The sequence below is a fragment of the Salvia hispanica genome, chromosome 6 (assembly GCF_023119035.1).
Source record: "Salvia hispanica cultivar TCC Black 2014 chromosome 6, UniMelb_Shisp_WGS_1.0, whole genome shotgun sequence".
Lineage (NCBI taxonomy): Eukaryota > Viridiplantae > Streptophyta > Magnoliopsida > Lamiales > Lamiaceae > Salvia > Salvia hispanica.
Window position 1 is genome coordinate 9,448,453 of NC_062970.1, and position 18,658 is coordinate 9,467,110.

At 40.6% G+C, this 18,658-nt stretch overlaps 4 protein-coding genes across 9 annotated transcripts; 1 reads left to right on the forward strand and 3 right to left on the reverse strand.

Annotated features, from left to right (window-relative positions):
- Nucleotides 1–32: 32 nt before the first annotated feature.
- Nucleotides 33–5,988, reverse strand: LOC125196483. 3 transcript variants are annotated; one of them, XM_048095015.1, is made up of 3 exons: nt 5,558–5,988; nt 2,670–5,459; nt 33–2,407 (listed from the first exon to the last, which is right to left on the reverse strand). In XM_048095015.1, exons 2-3 carry the CDS (start codon nt 5,406–5,408, stop codon nt 353–355), a joined length of 4,794 nt encoding a protein of 1,597 aa, XP_047950972.1. In that variant the 5' UTR covers nt 5,409–5,459; nt 5,558–5,988; the 3' UTR covers nt 33–352. The 3 variants fall into 3 exon arrangements, with proteins under 3 accessions (XP_047950972.1, XP_047950971.1, XP_047950973.1); XM_048095014.1 differs by having other exon boundaries at nt 2,670–5,465; nt 5,558–5,987; XM_048095016.1 differs by having other exon boundaries at nt 33–2,398; nt 2,670–5,465; nt 5,558–5,986.
- Nucleotides 5,989–10,237: 4,249 nt separating this feature from the next.
- On the forward strand, nt 10,238–11,525 carry LOC125192049 (membrane steroid-binding protein 2-like). The gene is made up of 2 exons (XM_048089502.1): nt 10,238–10,590; nt 11,017–11,525. The coding sequence occupies exons 1-2, from the start codon at nt 10,295–10,297 to the stop codon at nt 11,321–11,323; spliced, it is 603 nt and encodes a 200-aa protein (XP_047945459.1). The 5' UTR covers nt 10,238–10,294; the 3' UTR covers nt 11,324–11,525.
- A 439-nt stretch (nt 11,526–11,964) lies between these two features.
- LOC125192737 (presenilin-like protein At1g08700) lies at nt 11,965–13,660 on the reverse strand. Its single transcript, XM_048090368.1, has one exon. It carries the CDS (start codon nt 13,524–13,526, stop codon nt 12,207–12,209), a length of 1,320 nt encoding a protein of 439 aa, XP_047946325.1. The 5' UTR covers nt 13,527–13,660; the 3' UTR covers nt 11,965–12,206.
- Nucleotides 13,661–13,864: 204 nt separating this feature from the next.
- LOC125196234 (probable ADP-ribosylation factor GTPase-activating protein AGD14) lies at nt 13,865–18,194 on the reverse strand. Of its 4 annotated transcripts, none has more exons than XM_048094665.1 (14): nt 17,935–18,193; nt 17,758–17,819; nt 17,337–17,424; nt 17,186–17,253; nt 17,008–17,104; nt 16,653–16,867; nt 16,457–16,562; nt 15,509–16,141; nt 15,219–15,344; nt 15,029–15,142; nt 14,840–14,926; nt 14,462–14,612; nt 14,319–14,364; nt 13,865–14,114 (listed from the first exon to the last, which is right to left on the reverse strand). In XM_048094665.1, the coding sequence occupies exons 1-14, from the start codon at nt 18,028–18,030 to the stop codon at nt 14,060–14,062; spliced, it is 1,944 nt and encodes a 647-aa protein (XP_047950622.1). In that variant the 5' UTR covers nt 18,031–18,193; the 3' UTR covers nt 13,865–14,059. The 4 variants fall into 4 exon arrangements, with proteins under 4 accessions (XP_047950622.1, XP_047950621.1, XP_047950620.1 ...); XM_048094664.1 differs by having other exon boundaries at nt 15,509–15,840; nt 15,916–16,141; nt 16,457–16,867; XM_048094663.1 differs by having other exon boundaries at nt 14,462–14,606; nt 16,457–16,867; nt 17,935–18,194.
- Between the last annotated feature and the right edge of the window lie 464 nt (nt 18,195–18,658).

The window sequence follows — 18,658 nt, forward strand, 5'->3', positions numbered from 1 at the left end:
AGCAACAATAGGCAGACAATCAATTTGCATAATTAGTCACGAAACGAACCCTTTCCCCTCAGATAATCAACAATCTTTAAAGTCTGGACATATTTTACAGTACACACTACATGATTAAGATAGTTCAAGACAAATTTTCAACTCAAAACGGTCCCCCCACAACAAACACTTAGAAGAAAAGACCAAAAGGGAAAAACCTCGCCAAACCTCAAAAACTTCAAGAAATCAAATAAATAACTCATTCTTGAAGAAACCGTCATGCTGCAGGACAAAAGAACCCCATCTTATCGCGCAGCGAAAATTGCATATATCAAGCACGGATGAAACACTTCCCTTTCCCCCACCTGGCCTCCTATACTCTGTCGGTATCTCCCGAGCTTGAGTCGGAGCTTGAGCTGGAGCTGGAACTGGAACTTGAGCTTCTAGAGAGTTTACTTTTTCCTTTACCAGAAGGTGGAGAATGCAAGTCTTTAACTGCTTCATCGCCGTGGTTTGGCTCTTTCTCCTCAATGACACTGCTAAGGATAGACTTGTTCTCAGAGGGTCCTACCTTATCATCAACCTTGACTTCAAATGATTCATCATTCGACTTTAGCTTTAGCTGTTCTCTCGTTTCACCATCCGACGCTTGAGTTGAAGGCAGAGCCATACCCTCCAAAGGAAAAACTTCAGCAACATGCAGTTCAGAAGAGGCTTCTTGCGTTTCTCTAGATTCAACAAGTGGCAGAGCGCAATCAGCTAAAGCTGTTTTTCTATCAGCCATTTGTGATGCCTCATTAGTGGATACTGGCTCACTCGCATCCCTGGGTGGTGCTGTATGCTCGGTTATGGTTTCCCCAACATCACGTTCATTGATCTTGTTGGAACTGATATGCTGGAATGCCTGATGAATAGCTTCGACTGAACCAGCTTCGATTTCAGGCATCCCAGAAGTAGAATTCATATCCACTGACTCTAAATCAACCGGTTTCTCAATTTCCTTGGAAATGATCTGCTCAAATTCCAGATCCATTTCTTCAACTTTACTAGCTTCAATTTCAGTAAGTTCAAGAGTGTCTGCTGTATGGACTCGATTTTGAGTGGATACATCAGCACTTGCCATGACGACTTCAGTTTCCACAGAAGCCAATTCAGTATGCTTGGGAACATCTTCTGCCAATAGGACTTCCTGTTCCGGTGTATCTTTACGATCGTGAACTTCAGCTTTTAGAACAACATGCTTCTCGATTTCCACAGAACTGATTTTCTTGGAGGCAAGATCAACCTCTTTGACTTTTCTAGCTTCAAGTTCAGGAATCAGAGAAGGGGTATCTGCACCAATGGGCTCAAAAACTCGAGGCTCCTCAGAACTCATTTGCGTGAATGACAATTCAATATCTTTGACTGTACTAGCTTCAACTTCAGTCATCTCAGAGCTGGATGTCCGAGAAACTCCTACTATGGTTTCAGTTTCCACAGATGTGGATTCAGTTTTAGTAGGAGCAGCATCAGTGTCATCTGCGGATAATGATTTAGATTCAGATATTGCAGAAGCAGTATCTTCATGATTCTGAAGCTCAGCTTGAGGTGGATCCAAAACAACGTGCTCTTTAGATCTGGTTTGCTTGAAGGCTAGATCAATATCTTCAATGGAACTAGCTTCGATTTCAGGCATCGCAGAACTGGTATCTGCATCAAGTTGACCTTGACAGGACATCTCAGCAACTTCCACCATGACTTCAGTTTCTACAGATGCTAACTCCGGCTTTGTGGAAACAACACTGACATTTTCTACAGATTGCACTTCCATTTCAGGTATCCCGGAAAAAGCATCTTTGTGACTGTGATTCACAGACGAATTAGCAGGCATGATTTTATGTTCTGTGGACAGTGTTTCCTCATCATCTGATGTTTCCCGATGAAGAGAACCATGGTCATTTTCAACGACCTTTGAGACCTCAATAGTTTCAGCTCTACTTGTTAGTATCTCTGAATTACATTCTGCGTCCAGTTCATGAACATCCCTTGAATCCTCTGAAAGAAGAATGCCTTCCATTTTGTTCACTTCAACTGTGTGAACCTCATGATGTGTTGAAGACAAAGTTTCTTCTCCAACAGAATCTACACGCTTTTCAAAGTCGCTCGTTCCAGATCCCAAATGTCTGATACTAAAGTCCCCAACATTATCCAACTCACACAAAAGCCCTTTATCAATTTCCACAATCTCATCTGCTTCTTCCACCACTGTCTGCTCATCAAAACGAGAACTATCTGTCCCTATGGCACTTGGCAGAACAGAAACAAATTTAGGACTTGATGGAGAGTTGATGTAGTGATCAAGCTCTTGGGCCTCAGGCATGTTCAAATCATTTTGTGTAATTTGATCATCCGAAAATGACTCAACTTGGGTGTTCAATGCCTGCATTTTCTTATCCAAGAGAGTGTTGGTTTATTTCTAAATCTGAGCATAGTTAAATTAATATTGGAAAAACGGAATAAAAAGAATGTGAAGCCCAGCCAAATTGAACGAACCAAATTAAACAATGATCAACACCTTAAACATGATGCCTCGAAGGGAAGATACTCTTTGGACAACATATGCATGTTATAATTCTCCATATCTCAGTTCAACCAGAAAACTATACACATAAGAAACTAATTTTCATGAAAAAAATAAGAGTATAACTTACTTGCACTTCATTGAGATAGTTGAAATCTGGCTCTTGGATAGCACTCTCATAAAAGAGAGATGTGTTTCCTTCAGATGGAATCATAGAGATTAAATTTTCATCAGTGTCATGTTGAATATCATCCGAGGAATCAACGGAGATTGAACTTTCTGTTCTCGGCAGATCTTCAAGTTGTGTCTCAGTTACTCCAACTAGGCCATGAATAGTTTTATCATCAGTGGACACTGAAACTTCATCCAATATTTGATTCTCCATGAGATGTTCCTCCATCGAAGCAGAAGACGTGGATGAAGAACTTCGCCTTAAATCAGTGTTTGCATTTTCATGATCTCTTATATCAACGAAATCAACTGGCATAGATTCACCTGCTACTAATTGGGAAATTGACGAATCAGGCAACATCTCGATGTCTGTCTCGATTTCCCTACGACTCCCTTCAGATACGGGAAGCACATCACAAGAAACGGAGGAAGATGATGTATTCTGACCGAGTCCTCGGGGGCTAGAATCATAAACAGGTGCCCGTTGTGTTATGTCGATAGCCAATGCACTTGTGATATTCAGATCAGTACTTCCTAAAGAAGTTTCGTTCGAGACGCTTGGTTCTTCAACATCTCTGTTTCCCTCCACCATTGATAGCCCTTCACCTTCTGTGTCAATGAAGACCCTCTCACTCACTTCTGAAAGTGATGAGGAGCTTGAATCTCTATTGTATCTTGACTCAACAGCTTCCATGGTTGAACCATGTACAAAACCCTGAGCTTCCATGCATTGGGATGCACTTCCTTGCTCGTAGCAATAGGTTTTATCCTCCACCTCCAATTGAGATTCTCCAACTTGCACTTCTCTATTCTCGACATGGTCTAACTCTAGACTATCTCCGTCTTCCGAAGATTGACTTCCATGCCCGATATGTTCGGCAACACTCTCCATCTTGGAGATCATCTCTTCAGTGTCTACCTCCTGTAGGCTAATCAGCTCTGGATCACGAGAAGGGCCCTCCTCCTCATCGGCATCTCTTGCTTGTTCCACAACCTCTCTTTCTGGCAGATAATCTGTTTCTGGAAGCTTCTTGTCCTCAATATCCTCAACCTCTCTTTCTGGCAGACAATCTGTTTCTGGAAGCTTCTTGTCCTCAATATCCTCAACTGAAGTGATTGATTCAGTTTCAGGTATGGAGCTCCCCTTCGAGTCACTAAGTCCACTCAACTGTCTCTGAAACAGAGAACTGTTCGATTCTTCGGAGATTGTTCGCTCGGGAACAAAGTAAGGCCTCATCCTGGATTCTTGCCTCTTAGGTGCAAACATCGAAGATCTGACATTAAAGCTCTCGTGTCTGCGGAAAAATGGCTCTCTGGGTTGGGATGTGAACTCCTCTTGAAACACATCTCCCTTAAGGTCAGGCTTCTCCTCGCTTGAGTCATAAGGAATGTCGAAAGGGTTCCGCCTTTGTAACATAACAGAGGGAGCTGAACCAGGAATGGGAGGCAGTCCTGAATCGTCATAAGAATCTTGAGGGAGATCAAACGGATTCTGTCGTCTCGTCGAAATGGGAGCAATGTTAAAAGGGAGATCGGTACTCTCCAAGTCTATCAAGTTCCTCTCTGCAAACAAGCTCGAGCTTGTGTTTTTCCTTGCTCTCCTCCTCAAAATCAGATTCTCCAAACGTTGGTTTCTCTCTATCTCGGAGCTTCCAAGATCCATGAGATTCTTCTGGTCCTGCTCTGTCCATGTAATGGCGGATTTCGTCTCCTCGTCCTTGTCTCCTTGTGCATCTTCTTCATCTTCACCATCTTCATTTTCATCATCAGCAGCTTCCAAGTGCTCATGATTTTCAGACTCATCATCCGACTGATGACTCGATTTTAGTGACTTTTCCGATGCTACATCTGAGCTACCACGGGAGAGACGAGCATTTTGAGGGCCGTCCTCCTCATCGAGCAACGGATGGAGCTCATCAAGCATTGGGATTATGTCAGCCATTGAGGCATCCGGAGAGGAGCTCTCAGCGCAATCAGATCCAGAATCCGAGCCCTCCTCCTCATCCTCATCTTGCTCCTTCACTGATTCTTCCTCTTTTTCCTCCTCCCGCTCCTCGACTCGTGCCCAAGGAGAGAGAGGGGGTGAATCCAGAGAATCCACATTCACCTTCTCGGAATCAAAAGAATCTGCTTCTGATTTCTCATCATCTGATTCAATAACTGCACCATTTACCTTTGCATCCCCATTGATAAGCCTCTCTTCAATCCACTCACCTTTCTCCTTATACCTCAACTCACCCAACTCTCTCTTCCTTCCCCTCTCCTCACCATCACTCGCCTCACTTCCCCGCGATCTTTCCTCAATCAACGGGGCAGTATCATTCAAATCCTCCCTAACATTCTCAACAAATCTCTCAACAAAGTGGCTCTCATTTTCCTCAACGACAGTAGCATCACCCAAAACATGACTCTTAATAGACAGAGCCTCTACAGTTGTCTTCTCCTCTACTTCGATTTCGGGTATATTTGGTTGCCCGAAACTTAAAAGGGTTCCAAGCAAAACAGCAGTGCACACAAGGATAGGAGATGCAGACAGCAATAATTGAAAAATCAAAGGAGATGATCTGTACAAATATATCAAGAAACACAGCATGCCCACAAGAAATGGATGACTGCAAACTGTTTTAAAGCATCCTCTGATTGTAAAAATCGCACCTTTCCTCACTTTAACTCCAATCTCCAACAATTCAACACCCATTTTTTCCTTCTATTTCCACCCAATGAAAAGAAAAGGAAAGTATATATCAAGCTGAATCTGCCAAAAACACCATCATCAGATCAGAATCACATCGGTCAAGAACTTATATTGAAGAACTATATATGAGAATTTAAAAAATCAGACAGTACCTGAAAATCCAAAACAAGATATCCCAGAAGGCTCGCAGAAATCTGAGACTGATTATGAAGTTGTTAATCAATACCAACTTGGAAAACAGAAATCTTGAATAGAATTGTTTGCTGTCTATTTTCCCTTTTCACTTATTCAAATGGCTTCCTAGTGAATGTATATGTCTGTAATCTGTTTTTCAAAAAGTAACATCAATGAAAAAGAAGAAAAACCTCAAATCATTTCACATGACCTGTAACTTGAGGAAGTGGAATTCTAACTTCAAATCTCGTGTTGTAGTAAAAATCAATCAGTGAAAGAGTCAATTTTGTGGATCATATTTCTGAAAGATGAAGTCAAATTTATGCAGCTAAATCTGATCTGATGCAATGGATTGAAGTGATTATTATGGAATGAATAGAATTAGACAGCTGTAGTTTGAGGGCTCAGCATAAGTGCTGTGAGGCTGAGTTCACGGATTAATTATTTTTTAATTGCGGATCAGGAATGATTATGATCATTACTTTTTCTTGGATTAAGGGTTTTATTCTGGCAGTTTTCCACAACATAGGACCACAACCACTTTACAGATCAATTCAGCATTTAATTTGCAAATATATTTATTCTTTACACGACCTTACACGGCAAATAATTATTAGCCTATCAAGAATAGAATATATAATAAGGCTAAAGGCATGGGTATGTATGGCCATAATTATAAGACCTGTTGATATTTTTTTTTTGAATTAAATTGAGGCTCAGTTCATGAGGCCTGTTGATACTTTAATTACAGTTCCTCCCTAATTATTTTCTGATAATCATTAGAAGTAACTGATCAAGAATAGACCAAAATGTACATATGTTATGTACAAATGCAAATTTTCCCTTATTTATATGTACTAATACAAATTTACCCTTCAAATAACATTAATTCGATTGCAAAATATAGGTAGTTTCAATTTGTGTCGAATATATTAATTTATAGTACTAGTATAGATTAATTTATAATGAATTCGAGAAAGATGCAGAGTTGTAATACAAATATACTGCTGACAAGTTGTGCGAATATTGCCGCGGTCAGACTTCATCATAACTAGAGTAGAGTAATAACTAATACTCCTTCAATTCGCGGTGTTCTATTTTTCTATTTCGGTTCGTCTGAAGTCCCGATTCACTTTACTATAAATGGTTCCATTAACTTATTTCATTCATAATTCATTTAAAACTAATCTATACAACTGAGACTCATATTCTACTAACTTTTTTTCATCTATTTTTTTTAACATTTCTTAAAACTCGTACAAAAAGGAAATGTGATCCTTAATAGCGAATTAAAAAAGTAATCCATCATTGTTGACTTATTCAATCCTCTTTATTTCTTCACAAATAAAAACTTATTTTAATGATGTGGTCGAGTGACATGGAATTTGTTCATCCTTAACCAATTATTCATGTGACACAGGCCACTTTTTAGTTTTAACCATTTTTTTGATTCCATCTCTCGAATAAGAGACCGCACCTGCAAGAATCCATCTCATCCCTTAATAATTCATAGGTCTCACTACACTATTCTTTAATTTAAAAATAAAATTAATAAAATATTTTATTAATAATAAAACTTCATTAAAACACAAAATTTACTCCCTCCATTACCATAGTAATGGAGGCGTTTTTTTTTACACGGAGATTAAGAAAAATTGTGTTAGGTAAGTTAAGTAAAGAGAGAATAAAGTGAAAAATGAAAAAGGTAGAGAGATGAAAAGAGAAAAAAGTAAGAGATAGTAAAGTAGGTGTGAAAAAATGTATTGACTTTTACTAAAAAATGAAATGACTCTATTAATATGGAACGTACCAAAATGACAAAATGACTCATTTTTTATGGAAGAATTCCTTGGATAGGCTAGTGAGTTGGCTCTTTGGACACTGCGAGGTGGGTAGTTTATCTGGGGCGGATGCCTCCTAAAGAGTAACGGAGGTGTGCGAAGGTAGGCTCAAGCTAAGATTCTGCTCGTGACCTAAAAATTAAAACTCATGTAATTTAAATCCTAAAAATGCAAAACAATTGGTTATGAAAATATACAGAGAAAAATTAGAGATAGTTTGATGTAAAATATTTTTTTTGGATGAATGTGATATTTATAAAATGATTTTGGGATGATTTGGAGAATAAAATAATTTAAAAAAATAAAAATGGAAAAAATGATACTAAACGGAAATGTTTGGAGAAGTGGAAAAAAGTTTATTTATGGGATATTTTTTTGGAACTTTTCTGATTCTTTTATAAAAAATTTAAATTCCAGCGGTCAAAATTACTCCCACTTATCAACAATATACTACTACTACTGAAAATGATATCAACACTAGTACTCCATAAATTATTTATCATACCCACAAAATCAAAATTATGGATATGCACTGAAACCAAGAATATTACTATACACACCGAGATGGACATAACATAAGTAGTAAACGAAGAATATCACGGAGATCAATGGAGATAGGTAAAAGAGTTAATATAGAGTTGTTGAAGTTGAAAAAATGAATCTAGCTACCCAATTTATTTTGATATGGTTACAAAATCCAGCTATACCAACAATATGAACCATGCTGGTAAGAACTAATATAATATTTAGATAATTATTCAGATATAAATATTTTTCATAACTAGTCTAGCGAAAGTCTACCTTGCACTTAAGGGGAAAAAAATGGAACATTAATCAGCATAATGAATTATATTAAAATATAAATTATATGTTACGCATATGACATAAGGGTGTCTCCTACGGCGCCCTTCCTGTTCGCCCGTCGGGGACGGGCGACCTGACGGGCGCCATAGTGGGCGGGAAGGGCGCCCACGCCCGTCCCGAGTGCCCCTGCGATGGCCTCGCCCCTCCCGTCGACGGGCGAGTGGGACGGGCGCCACTGTGGCGAAGGTCGCCCGTCCCACTCGGACGTCCAACATTTTAATTTTTTTTTTTTAAACTCTATAAATAGGGCTCCTCCAACGTCATTTCATTCACACCACTTGTGTTGATAAGTTTCTCTCTCTAATGGCGAGTAGTCGTGCGGGTGGTAGTGGCGGAGGCGCTAGTGATAGTGATGGCTTTAGCGATGATGAATTGGATCTCGCTGTGCAAGCGGCGATTGATCGACGGATCCGGCAGAGGCAGCAGGCGGCGGCGGCCGTGCCTCGGCCAATCCATCGCCGACGGCATGTACCCCGGGACCACATTGCTGCACATCAGCGGTTGTATGAGGACTACTTTGCTCCGAGCCGCGTTTTGGGGATGCCTTATTCCGCCGACGTTTTAGGATGCACCGTCCTCTGTTTATGCATATCGTTGGTGCGTTAGAGAGAAGGTATGAGTTTTTCAGGATCAGGGAGGATGCGGCTGGCAAACCCGGACACACACCAATACAGAAGTGTACGGCCGCAATCGTAACTGGCGTACGGAGGCCCGATCGACATGTTCGACGAGTACCTCCACATTGGGGAGTCTTCAGCCGTCCAGTGTCCGTTGGAGTTTTGCGCGGGCGTTAGAGCGATATTCGAGGATCAGTATCTTCGGCGTCCGAGCCCCGAAGACTGCCAGCGGCTGATTAATATGCACGGGTTCCTACTGGGATGTTGGGCAAGCATCGATTGTATGCATTGGGAGTGGAGGAACTGCCCCGCCGCCTGGAAGGGGATACACACTTCCGGCTTCAAAGCCAAGCATCCCACGTTGATCCTTGAAGCTGTAGCTGACTACCGGCTATGGATATGACATGCTTATTTTGGAGTGGCCGGGTCGAACAACGACATCAACGTCCTCCAGTCGTCGCCCCTGTTCAACGATCAGTGCAATGGCGTTGGTCCCGCCATCAGTTTCGTCGCCAACGGCAACCATTGCACAACATGGGGTACTATTTGGCGGATGGGATATACCCAAACCGGCCCGTCTTTGTGAAGACGATCAAGCATGCGGTCGGGCCGAAGAAGTCCTACTTTGCGACCCGGCAGGAGGCAGCGCGCAAGGATGTTGAGCGCGCATTTGGTGCGCTCCAGAGTCGATGGGCGATGGTGAGGGGTCCGGCACGACAGGTGGTATATTCCCAACATCGGCGACATCATGTACGCGTGTATCATTTTGCACAACATGATTGTCGAGAGTGAAGGGGACGAACTGACTCAGTGGACCAGCGAAGATGACACGGGTGTCGGTCCAAGCCACGGCGTGGCCACCGCGAATGTGAACATGGGGTACCTCATGGAGAGGTTGAGCGGTTGCGCGCATTTGCCGACATGCGGCAAAAAAATGTCCATATTCGACTTCAGGAGGATATCATGGAAGAGGTTTGGACGCGGAGGGGTGGACACTGATGTGGTTGTTTTTTTTTCTATCTACTATGTAATTTTTTTTTTCGAATGATGTATGTTTTTTTTTATTGAAATATTCGTATTTTCCGTTCTTATTTGTGTCGAATTATAATTCCGTGAATTTTAATTGTGAATTAATTTAATTGTGGGAAGGGCAAGTGGGAATGGCTAGTACAGTAGGAAGGGCTAATGATGTAGCAGTGGAATGAAAGGGGCTAGTGCTGACGTGGCATGAGAAGGGCGAGTGGGAGGGGCGCCACCTGATACACCCTAACTTCAAGAATTACGGTTATTCATTTGAAATTGAATAGAATAATTAATATCCTTGAGATTATGTATAAAAAAGTCAGTAATGTTACTTCACCAACCAAGCACCTACAATTGACCAACCACAACCATGGCGGCAGTGTGGCAGACGGTAACGGAGGCGATCAACAGCTACACGGGGCTGTCGCCGACGGCGTTCTTCACTATACTGGCACTCATGTACGTCACTTACAAAGTGGTTTCAGGCATGTTTGTGGCGGCGGATGACTACGCCGCCGTCAAAAGGGCGAACGAAATTGCCCTCCGCGAACCGGTGCAGATGGGCGATGTCACCGAGGAGGATTTGAGAGCATACGATGGCTCCGATCCCAACAAGCCCTTACTCATGGCTATCAAAGGACAGATCTACGACGTCTCTCGTTCTAGGTCAATCTTTTTCAATCTTTTTTTTTTTTTGAAAATTTGGGGGTTGCCAAAGTTTTCTTCCGACTTGCACTTGAGCTGTACTATTTTGATTTTCTAAAGTTGAATTCCACTGTTTAGATAGGGGTTTGTGGATTGGAATTGTGGAGAAATCTTATGAATTGCTCTCTAATTAAGCCTTGTATGTGGTAATTAGCTACATCTTCCACATAAAAGATTTTTGTTATCAAAATATAGAAATTTGATAGGAATATAGAGAAACTAACAGGCATCACTCATTAAGTCTATATGCTGGATTCTTGATGCTATTGCTATGTCATATCATAATCTGATCCAATTTGGTAATTTAGGGATTTTGCTATGTTGTTCTCAAATATACCACACAATCTGAATTTGAGGGTAATAATTTTATTTTGTTCTCAAATGCAGGATGTTCTATGGACCCGGTGGCCCATATGCACTGTTTGCTGGTAGGGATGCAAGCAGAGCCTTGGCTCTCATGTCGTTCGACCCCAAAGACCTTACTGGGAATATTCAAGGCCTGAGTGATTCAGAGCTGGAGGTTCTCCAAGACTGGGAATACAAGTTCATGGAGAAATATGTTAAGGTTGGTCAATTATTTTCCTCGGATGCCTCATCCGAGTCCAAACAAACTGAACATGCTGGTGATGCAAGCAAGCTCGATGAAGATAAATCGCAAGAAAATAAATCACAAGGAAATGAAACGCAGCAGTAAGAGACATTGGTGACCACATACTTCTCACCTTTTTTGGCTAACTGCATAGTTTCTACACTAGTGTATATCTCCGTTGAAAATGTCTTGGATATTCTGTTTAGATCGAGGTTTGGATTTTACTGATTCAAAAATGTAAGAGGATACTATGCTGTTTGTAATATGCTTTTTATGGCAATAAAATATTGTTTGGAGTTTGGTCTCACTATTTCTCTATTTGCATAAATGGTTTCACTTATGTTCCTTATGATGCATCCATCAAGATTTTACAGTTTCTTGAAGCAGAATGTTAATGTTCGTTGCTCTTTCTACAGATACATACAGTTACCAGCTAAAAGTACAGAAAAAGGAATCACTTGTTGTGAACATAGGTGACTTGCAAGCAATGCATCTAAAATGTTAAACTAGGAAAACATCCTTCACTAAAACATCGTGTATTAGAATTTAGAAGTGTAAGGGCTCGAACTCGATGTGAACCTAGAGTTGCCCTTCTCAGCGTAATAGCATAAGTTTAAGCCTCAAAATCTTTAGTTAGTAATTTGTGTTACTCTACTTTCCATACAAGTATTGTGCATTCTCAAATTACAGTTCCCAAGTCCTAGAGTCCAATTTCAATCTTTGAATTCACCATAAGATCACCAACATTTAAGTAAATAACAGAGACAAAATTATGCTGGTAAGCAATGACCTATATTCACTGATCTAGTATCTGATTACATTTTCAAGACATACATCATTAAGCTATCAACAAAGATTTTCAGAATCAATGAATGGATCAGACCTGTAATTGCAAGAACTATTGGGGCAGAAGCACCCTGTGAAAGGCATTGAATTCATAAAAGCTACTCATGCCCCTAGAATCAGCAAAGTGTTGTAGCTCACAGTATCAGAACATCATCAAATTAGTAGAAGCCCCAACAACAAATGGCTCCATGAAAAGTCTGGTCAAGAAGTAAAAGATGACACCCAAAGTAATCGAAATAGGAAGTGCTGGCAATGCTTGACGACAGACAGCCAGCAATATGAGCGTGCATCCAAGTCCTGATATGATTGCGAGATAACAAGCATACACCGTCATCAGATCATACATTGCAGCCCTTCCCACAAGCACGCTGTAGAAGATGAAATCCCCCATGCCAAGCTTTATCCCCCTCGGATTGAAGTCCTCCATTTCAATCCCTTCTCTCTCACTTCTTCGCGACAACCTACTGTTGTCCACTCGACCAGAATTACCACTACCCCTTTCAATTGAATCGCCATCTCCCATCAACGGTACCATCTCCCCTGCTTCTTCTCTCACTTCCTCAATCTCACCCCCACTAGTCCTATCATCTTCATCAATGGGAATGACCAAATCCTCTCCTTGTAGAATCTCCATTGCAGTGCCCCTATCCCCATTCCTCAATAAATCTTGTAACTCTACTGAGCCATTATGGCTATCACTACTCATACCAACCCCTGCTGCTACGAAAAACCCCGAATTCGAAACTCTAGCTCCAGAATTCCTCCCTACATTTGGCCTACACTCGTATACCAAAGCCGGCAATTCCTCATCCCGGGTAGATGCAAGCTCTACCAATAGCTTCAGCGGCCCGCCTGGAGCCAAGACGGCGGCCAAATCGTACAATGCCAGCGCCACCAGCACAATCCACGTCGTCCACTCAGGCAGCCGCGAAAACCACGCCGCCACAATAATCCCCAACACCACCATAGTGCTTTGCTTCACAATGATAGGAATCCCATCGGAGAAGACGGAAATCGTGCCCAATATGGTGAAATTGAACAACAGAATGTAGAATGTAGCGGCATCGATGGGGATGTTGAATCTCTGGACGATGGAGATGAGGATGGAGCTGCCCATAGCGGAGAAGATCATGAAGACGGAGAAGCGGGTGTAGTAGATGAGGAAATTGTTAAAGCGGTAGTAGTAGAGGAGGACTAGGAGGAAGGTAACTAGGGTTATGATGACGACGAAGACGACGGCGTTGAGGATTGCCCCCTCGAGCTTCTGCACGGTGGAATCGGTGGGGGACTCCATGTAGACCAAATTGGCGGCGGTGCGGATGGTGGTGGCGGAGGCGGCGGCGGAGGAGGGATTGTAGACCGTATAGACGAGGAGGACGACGAGGAGCATGCATACGGAGACCGGCGCCATCACGCCGATGATCTCTTGACCGATAGTTTCCAGAACGCTTCCGCTCTCCATTTCCGGTGTCGGAGATCGGCGACGGAGAGAGCGTCGGCGGGATCGGTGAGGGCGAGCCGAGTTGGGGGCGGATTTGAAGGGATTGAATTAAAAATGCAGAGGTTTTGGAGCTTTTTGTCACTCTAGGTGTTGGAAAGAAGACTAGTATACACAGCTACTTTATTGGGAAATTTACCATTTGCTTATTTTCTTTATTCTTATTAAAATAATCTTTCATTTTCAATTTATGGTAATCACGATATCTACTTTTCATATTTACAAAAAAATATTCATCTTTCTAATTCAAATATACGGCCATCTTAAATGAGAAAGTCTATAATATTCTTACACTCAACAAGTGGGAAAATAGATTAAAAAAGAATCACAATCATGTTAGCAAAGCAAGCAATTACAATTACAGAGCACACGCCTCTTTGTAGTTCTACTGCAGATTAACTTGATAGGAAAGACAACTATTGATAATCTGCGCAAACAACTAGCTAGGTGATCTCTTGTTTTGCCAATATTATCATTTCTATGAAGAGATTCTGTGTCTAGGCGAAAGGGTTTCCACCAACGGAGGCAACGGGACCATGAGTATGGATACTCCTGCAAGACAAGAGCCATCTAATGAGACCGGATTTCTAAGAAACAAAATAATAGTGACAATCAATTAAAGTTTGTGGATCTTTCTTGATATACTACACCAAAGGAAAACATAAGTGAAATGTACCCGATTCCTATATAATTACATAATGTAGCTGACACGGAATAAGTGAGCAGGAATCCGCATGAAGAATAAAGAGGGCTTACGTTATTGAGGTGTTTGGTGCTTGCCCTGCTATATATCCCATAGAGCCTGCACAAGAAAAACAATAGTAAGGAGTGATGGATATAATAGGACTGGAAAAAGTTCCATTTTAGGATTTTTTTTAGCAGGGGTGAGTGAATATTACCACTGGATGAGTCGAACGAAACTCCCCCAGGGACGAAGGAGGGAACTGGATTTTGGGGAAACCATAATTGATTTACTCCATCATCATAAGTGGCTGCCATCTGGAGATTTGGCAGAGCTACTTGCAAAGAGCTCATGTTCCACAACTGAGACTAGATACAAAGCATCACATCATTGTAATACACAAACTAAGAGCTATATATTTGAGGAAAATTGGATAGATCAAGATACATGAACAGAATGGCGATTTCAGAATTTATGAACTGCCTCTAATAAGCCATACAGCATGCACAAAGTGTATCACAAAAGTTAGTGGATTCACAATTTTAACTGTGTGCATTCATACCAGGAATATGTGTCATAATTAAGCAAGACATACCATATTTGTAGATTCTACGTCGGAATCATAAGGCAGATCAAATGGATTGCTGGATTTATGATCAGTTGCAAGTGAACCCACGCCAGCCTATACCAGTAAGATACAGACCATCATATATTGAAGATATCACGAACGAGTCACAACGTGTCCAGACAAGATTATTAAGCTCAAAGAAAGAAACAAAAGTACCTCTGATGGACCGATTGGGAAGTCATTTAGTGTTATATCGAAATTTGATGATAAGCTGGATAATGGTGGTTCACTCTCACTCGAAGTTGTCACCCTGCCATAATCACTCAAAGACTAAAACAAAAGGAAGTCAGTAAACATATTGAAGAGAAGAAACAATTCTTCAAGGATTTAAAAGGCATGTAGCAACCTCATATCCACCATCACCAAGCAATTTCTCCGCATCAGAAGCAGAGTGAAGAGCAGTTTGTTTGTTAATTTCTATAACATTTTGGGTAGGATGTCCTTCAGCAACAGCCGCAGCATCAAACGGATTCTGCAAGATACATTTTAGCTAAATTATATCTTCAGATGTTTTTTATTGTGATAAACTAATTTGAAGCAGTTTCCATAAATAACTCCAATGATGTCTTCAAATTCTAAAATTTCTCAAGCAAAAAATGGATAACTAAATGCCAATTGTAGTAAGATAATACTAACATCAGTGGTTTCAAAAGTAAATGTAGATGCAGAAGGTTCGTGGCCAGCTGAAGCTTGAAATGAGGAACTTTCATCGGTGGAAAATGGGTTAAAGTTTCCTAGAATACTTCCATCAGAATAAGGCACTGCAGCCGGAGCTGAATTTTCAGTGCCAATAGGCTCAATGTTCTGAGCCGTATCAAAAGTTGCCCACCCTCCATCATTTGACATCACAACATTAGAGGCCTCTTCCTTGTTAGACACAACAGATTGTTGCTGGAATGGAGAGGTGAACAAGTCTAGTGGTGAAGGTTGTAGAATTTCTGATGGTTGTTGCTCGGAGAATGATGGAACTGCAGAAGTGGAAGACTCTTGGATGTCGTTAAAAGATTGTGCCAACAATGACTCTGGCAATTGAGAATTAATACCAGTTGGAGGTGTTGAAGAGGCATTTTGTTGTGCAAAAGGTGTTTTAAAAAGGTCCAAGCCAGCAAAGGCCCCGGACACTGAAGATCCAGGTGTAGATTTGTCATGGGAAACCTCAGCAGAATGTCCAAGATCAGACACAACTTCAGGAAAGCTCGTAGAATCAACTGACTTGAAAGATGTGGAACTGCTATCAAAGTAACCAAAGCTTCCTAAGGATACAGTTCTCTGCACAGGAGAATGCACTGGAGTAAATTACAAGCATATGAACTACTTGACCCAAAGTCATTATAGAGATGTTTTGTTGCGATTAAATCAGACCATATATGGTATAAAATGTTGTTGTTTAATCCATATGAAAGGTATATTCCCTGACAATAAGTATTTTGAAAAAGACAAAAAATTAAATCAGACCTGCATAAGTATAGTATACGATAATACTATTTCAACAAATAACTTTCTTTTCAAAGAAAAAACAGTCAAGATATTATTTTTGGCGCACCAACTTGTTCAAAATGCAGATGCGATAAAGACTGCTAATACCTGAGGCTGAGGATGAAATCTACTGTTGATTACATCTGATTTATGTAACGAGGGAGCTTCTCTTGAATTTGATTCACTAAATGGGCTCCAAGTTTCATTCTGGGAACTAGGAGATAAAACATCAGATTTGAAAAGATCAACTCCACCATTACCAGTATAATCTGACATTCTGGAATTAGAACCCTCATTCGAAAACCTGTCATTCTTTGCATAGTCACTTAAACGATTGGGACTCAAAAATCCAGCAAGCTTTCCCTCATAAAGTCCTCGATCTGAACCAGGCTTTCTAGTAAGTGAAGGTGCATGTTTCCCGTATCGCCTTTCTTCATATTGAAAATCATATGGCGGACTTTGAGAGTACGAATGATATGAGCTTGCTCGCCTCATTTCATCTTCTTGGCTTCTTAAATTCTATTAAATGTAAGATCAACGTCATGCCAACATTCATGGAAAAGTCTTCAAAAATTAAAAGGAAAAGTTAACAAAGAATAGAAAATAACAGAAAACATGGTTGTCAAAAATCATATAGCTTTTTGGTCCAGAAATACAACCTGTGGATCTCTTGGAGGCCTATCAGAAGACTTGTCCATGGAATACTTTTTATCAATGTATACGTCCTTTATAAAGCCGCGAAGTTTATCAATATTGCTAAAAGAGAGAAAGGCACAAGTTAAATTCCAATCTTCAAACAAGCAGTTCTTTCATTTAACAAGATGATAAAATTGTAACCTATTATCCACAAGTTTGTTCCTCTCAGTCTCAGGATCCCAGGCCTTCAAAAATAAATCCCTCGCACGCTGCAAGACCAACGTTTCATCTATGATCAACAAAATCCATCATCTACGTGAAGCAAGACGAAGCTTCAAGAACGTTCTTTTACCTGATTACCGCCTTTCTGAAGAGCATCCACTTCTTGAAATGTAAACTTTGCCATTGAAACTGACTTAACACGGTGCGTGAACTCACGACTGCAACAGAAACCATAGTCAAGCATATGCAGGAATAATAGTTCCAACACCAAAATTCAATCTACCCTATCAGTGGAAGAACTAGAAGCAAATCAGAAAAGCACAGCTTAGCATCAAATATCCTACTACTTCACAATGATCTAGTTGCCTTTAATTTTACTTAAACATATCTTATGATTATCAAATTAATGTGTCCCTCAGCCCCTTTCCATATGCTGCCCTTTATAATCATTGACCATAAAATGAAATGAAAAGCATCATAACAAATGAGTACTACTAATAAACAAATTCTGGAGAATTTCCAAGCATGAAAAAAAGAAGAAAATCACTTACTGTATTCCACTACATGTAGTACAGATAAACGTCCAAAAATTTGTGCATACATATTGAGGACCCTGCGCCCCACAATGATAGAAGTTAAAACATTACAACAATCTAATTCGCACAATTAATTAACAGCGTTAATGATTGAATTAGCAGAAGCTCGAGAAATTAATAGAAAAAGTATACCAAGCTGTTGCAGTTAATGCATCGGCGATTAGGAGGCAGCTTCATGAGACCCCTAATAATCTTCTCGTTTCTCTCTTCTTCCCTTTTGCTGCCCATTTTCGCAAACAAAAAGCAATCGAATCCGTCCTGAATCTAATTCAAACTGAGATTTGAGTGTGTATGTGTGTGTGAGAGAGAGAGAGAGAGAAGCTTCCTTTGAATCAGCTATTGCTAACAGTGAATCGGCAGTCTCTCTCTACACTCCAGTGTTGGGAATTCAATTTTGGGTGATGATTAAATAATTATTGGCCGTTACAAAACTCTAACGCCAGGAGAGGCTGCGCTTCTTTCGGTTAGTACGATATGCTTTATGGTTTGTACGTGATTCTGGAGGGTGGGGACTAGTGCTGCCAAAAGTGTATTTTTGCATACCGTTTCAATTAGATTAGGCGCTAATTAGAACAAAATCTTGAATCTGGATTCTGCTGTATAGAGCTGGAGGTTAAAATAGAAAATTGAATCTCCACAGCCATTTCAATAATTATACAGTAATTGTTTAATTTTATTTTCAAGGTAAAGTAAATAATTTAGCCATGAACATGCCCTCTCAAAATAAAAAGCCATGGATAATGAAATAGGAGTATATTTTTTGCTATAGTTTAATGGAGTTATTAGTTAATTAACGGCTGAATTTGTAATAAAGTTGACTTCCTATCTCTTTACTAACATGCTTCTACATTTTTGC

Coding starts and splice junctions, on each gene's coding strand:
- LOC125196483 (XM_048095015.1), bottom strand. CDS start 5,408: ATGGGTGTTGAATTGTTGGAGATTGGAGTTAAAGTGAGGAAAGGTGCG. Junction 2,408..2,669: donor ACTATCTCAATGAAGTGCAA/GTAAGTTATACT, acceptor CTCTTGGATAAG/AAAATGCAGGCATTGAACAC.
- LOC125192049 (XM_048089502.1), top strand. CDS start 10,295: ATGGCGGCAGTGTGGCAGACGGTAACGGAGGCGATCAACAGCTACACG. Junction 10,591..11,016: donor TACGACGTCTCTCGTTCTAG/GTCAATCTTTTT, acceptor TCTCAAATGCAG/GATGTTCTATGGACCCGGTG.
- LOC125196234 (XM_048094662.1), bottom strand. CDS start 18,030: ATGGGCAGCAAAAGGGAAGAAGAGAGAAACGAGAAGATTATTAGGGGT. Junction 17,254..17,336: donor TTCAGAAAGGCGGTAATCAG/GTAAAAGAACGT, acceptor TTGGTCTTGCAG/CGTGCGAGGGATTTATTTTT. Junction 14,613..14,839: donor ACGTAGAATCTACAAATATG/GTATGTCTTGCT, acceptor CTTTGTATCTAG/TCTCAGTTGTGGAACATGAG.
- LOC125192737 (XM_048090368.1), bottom strand. CDS start 13,526: ATGGAGAGCGGAAGCGTTCTGGAAACTATCGGTCAAGAGATCATCGGC.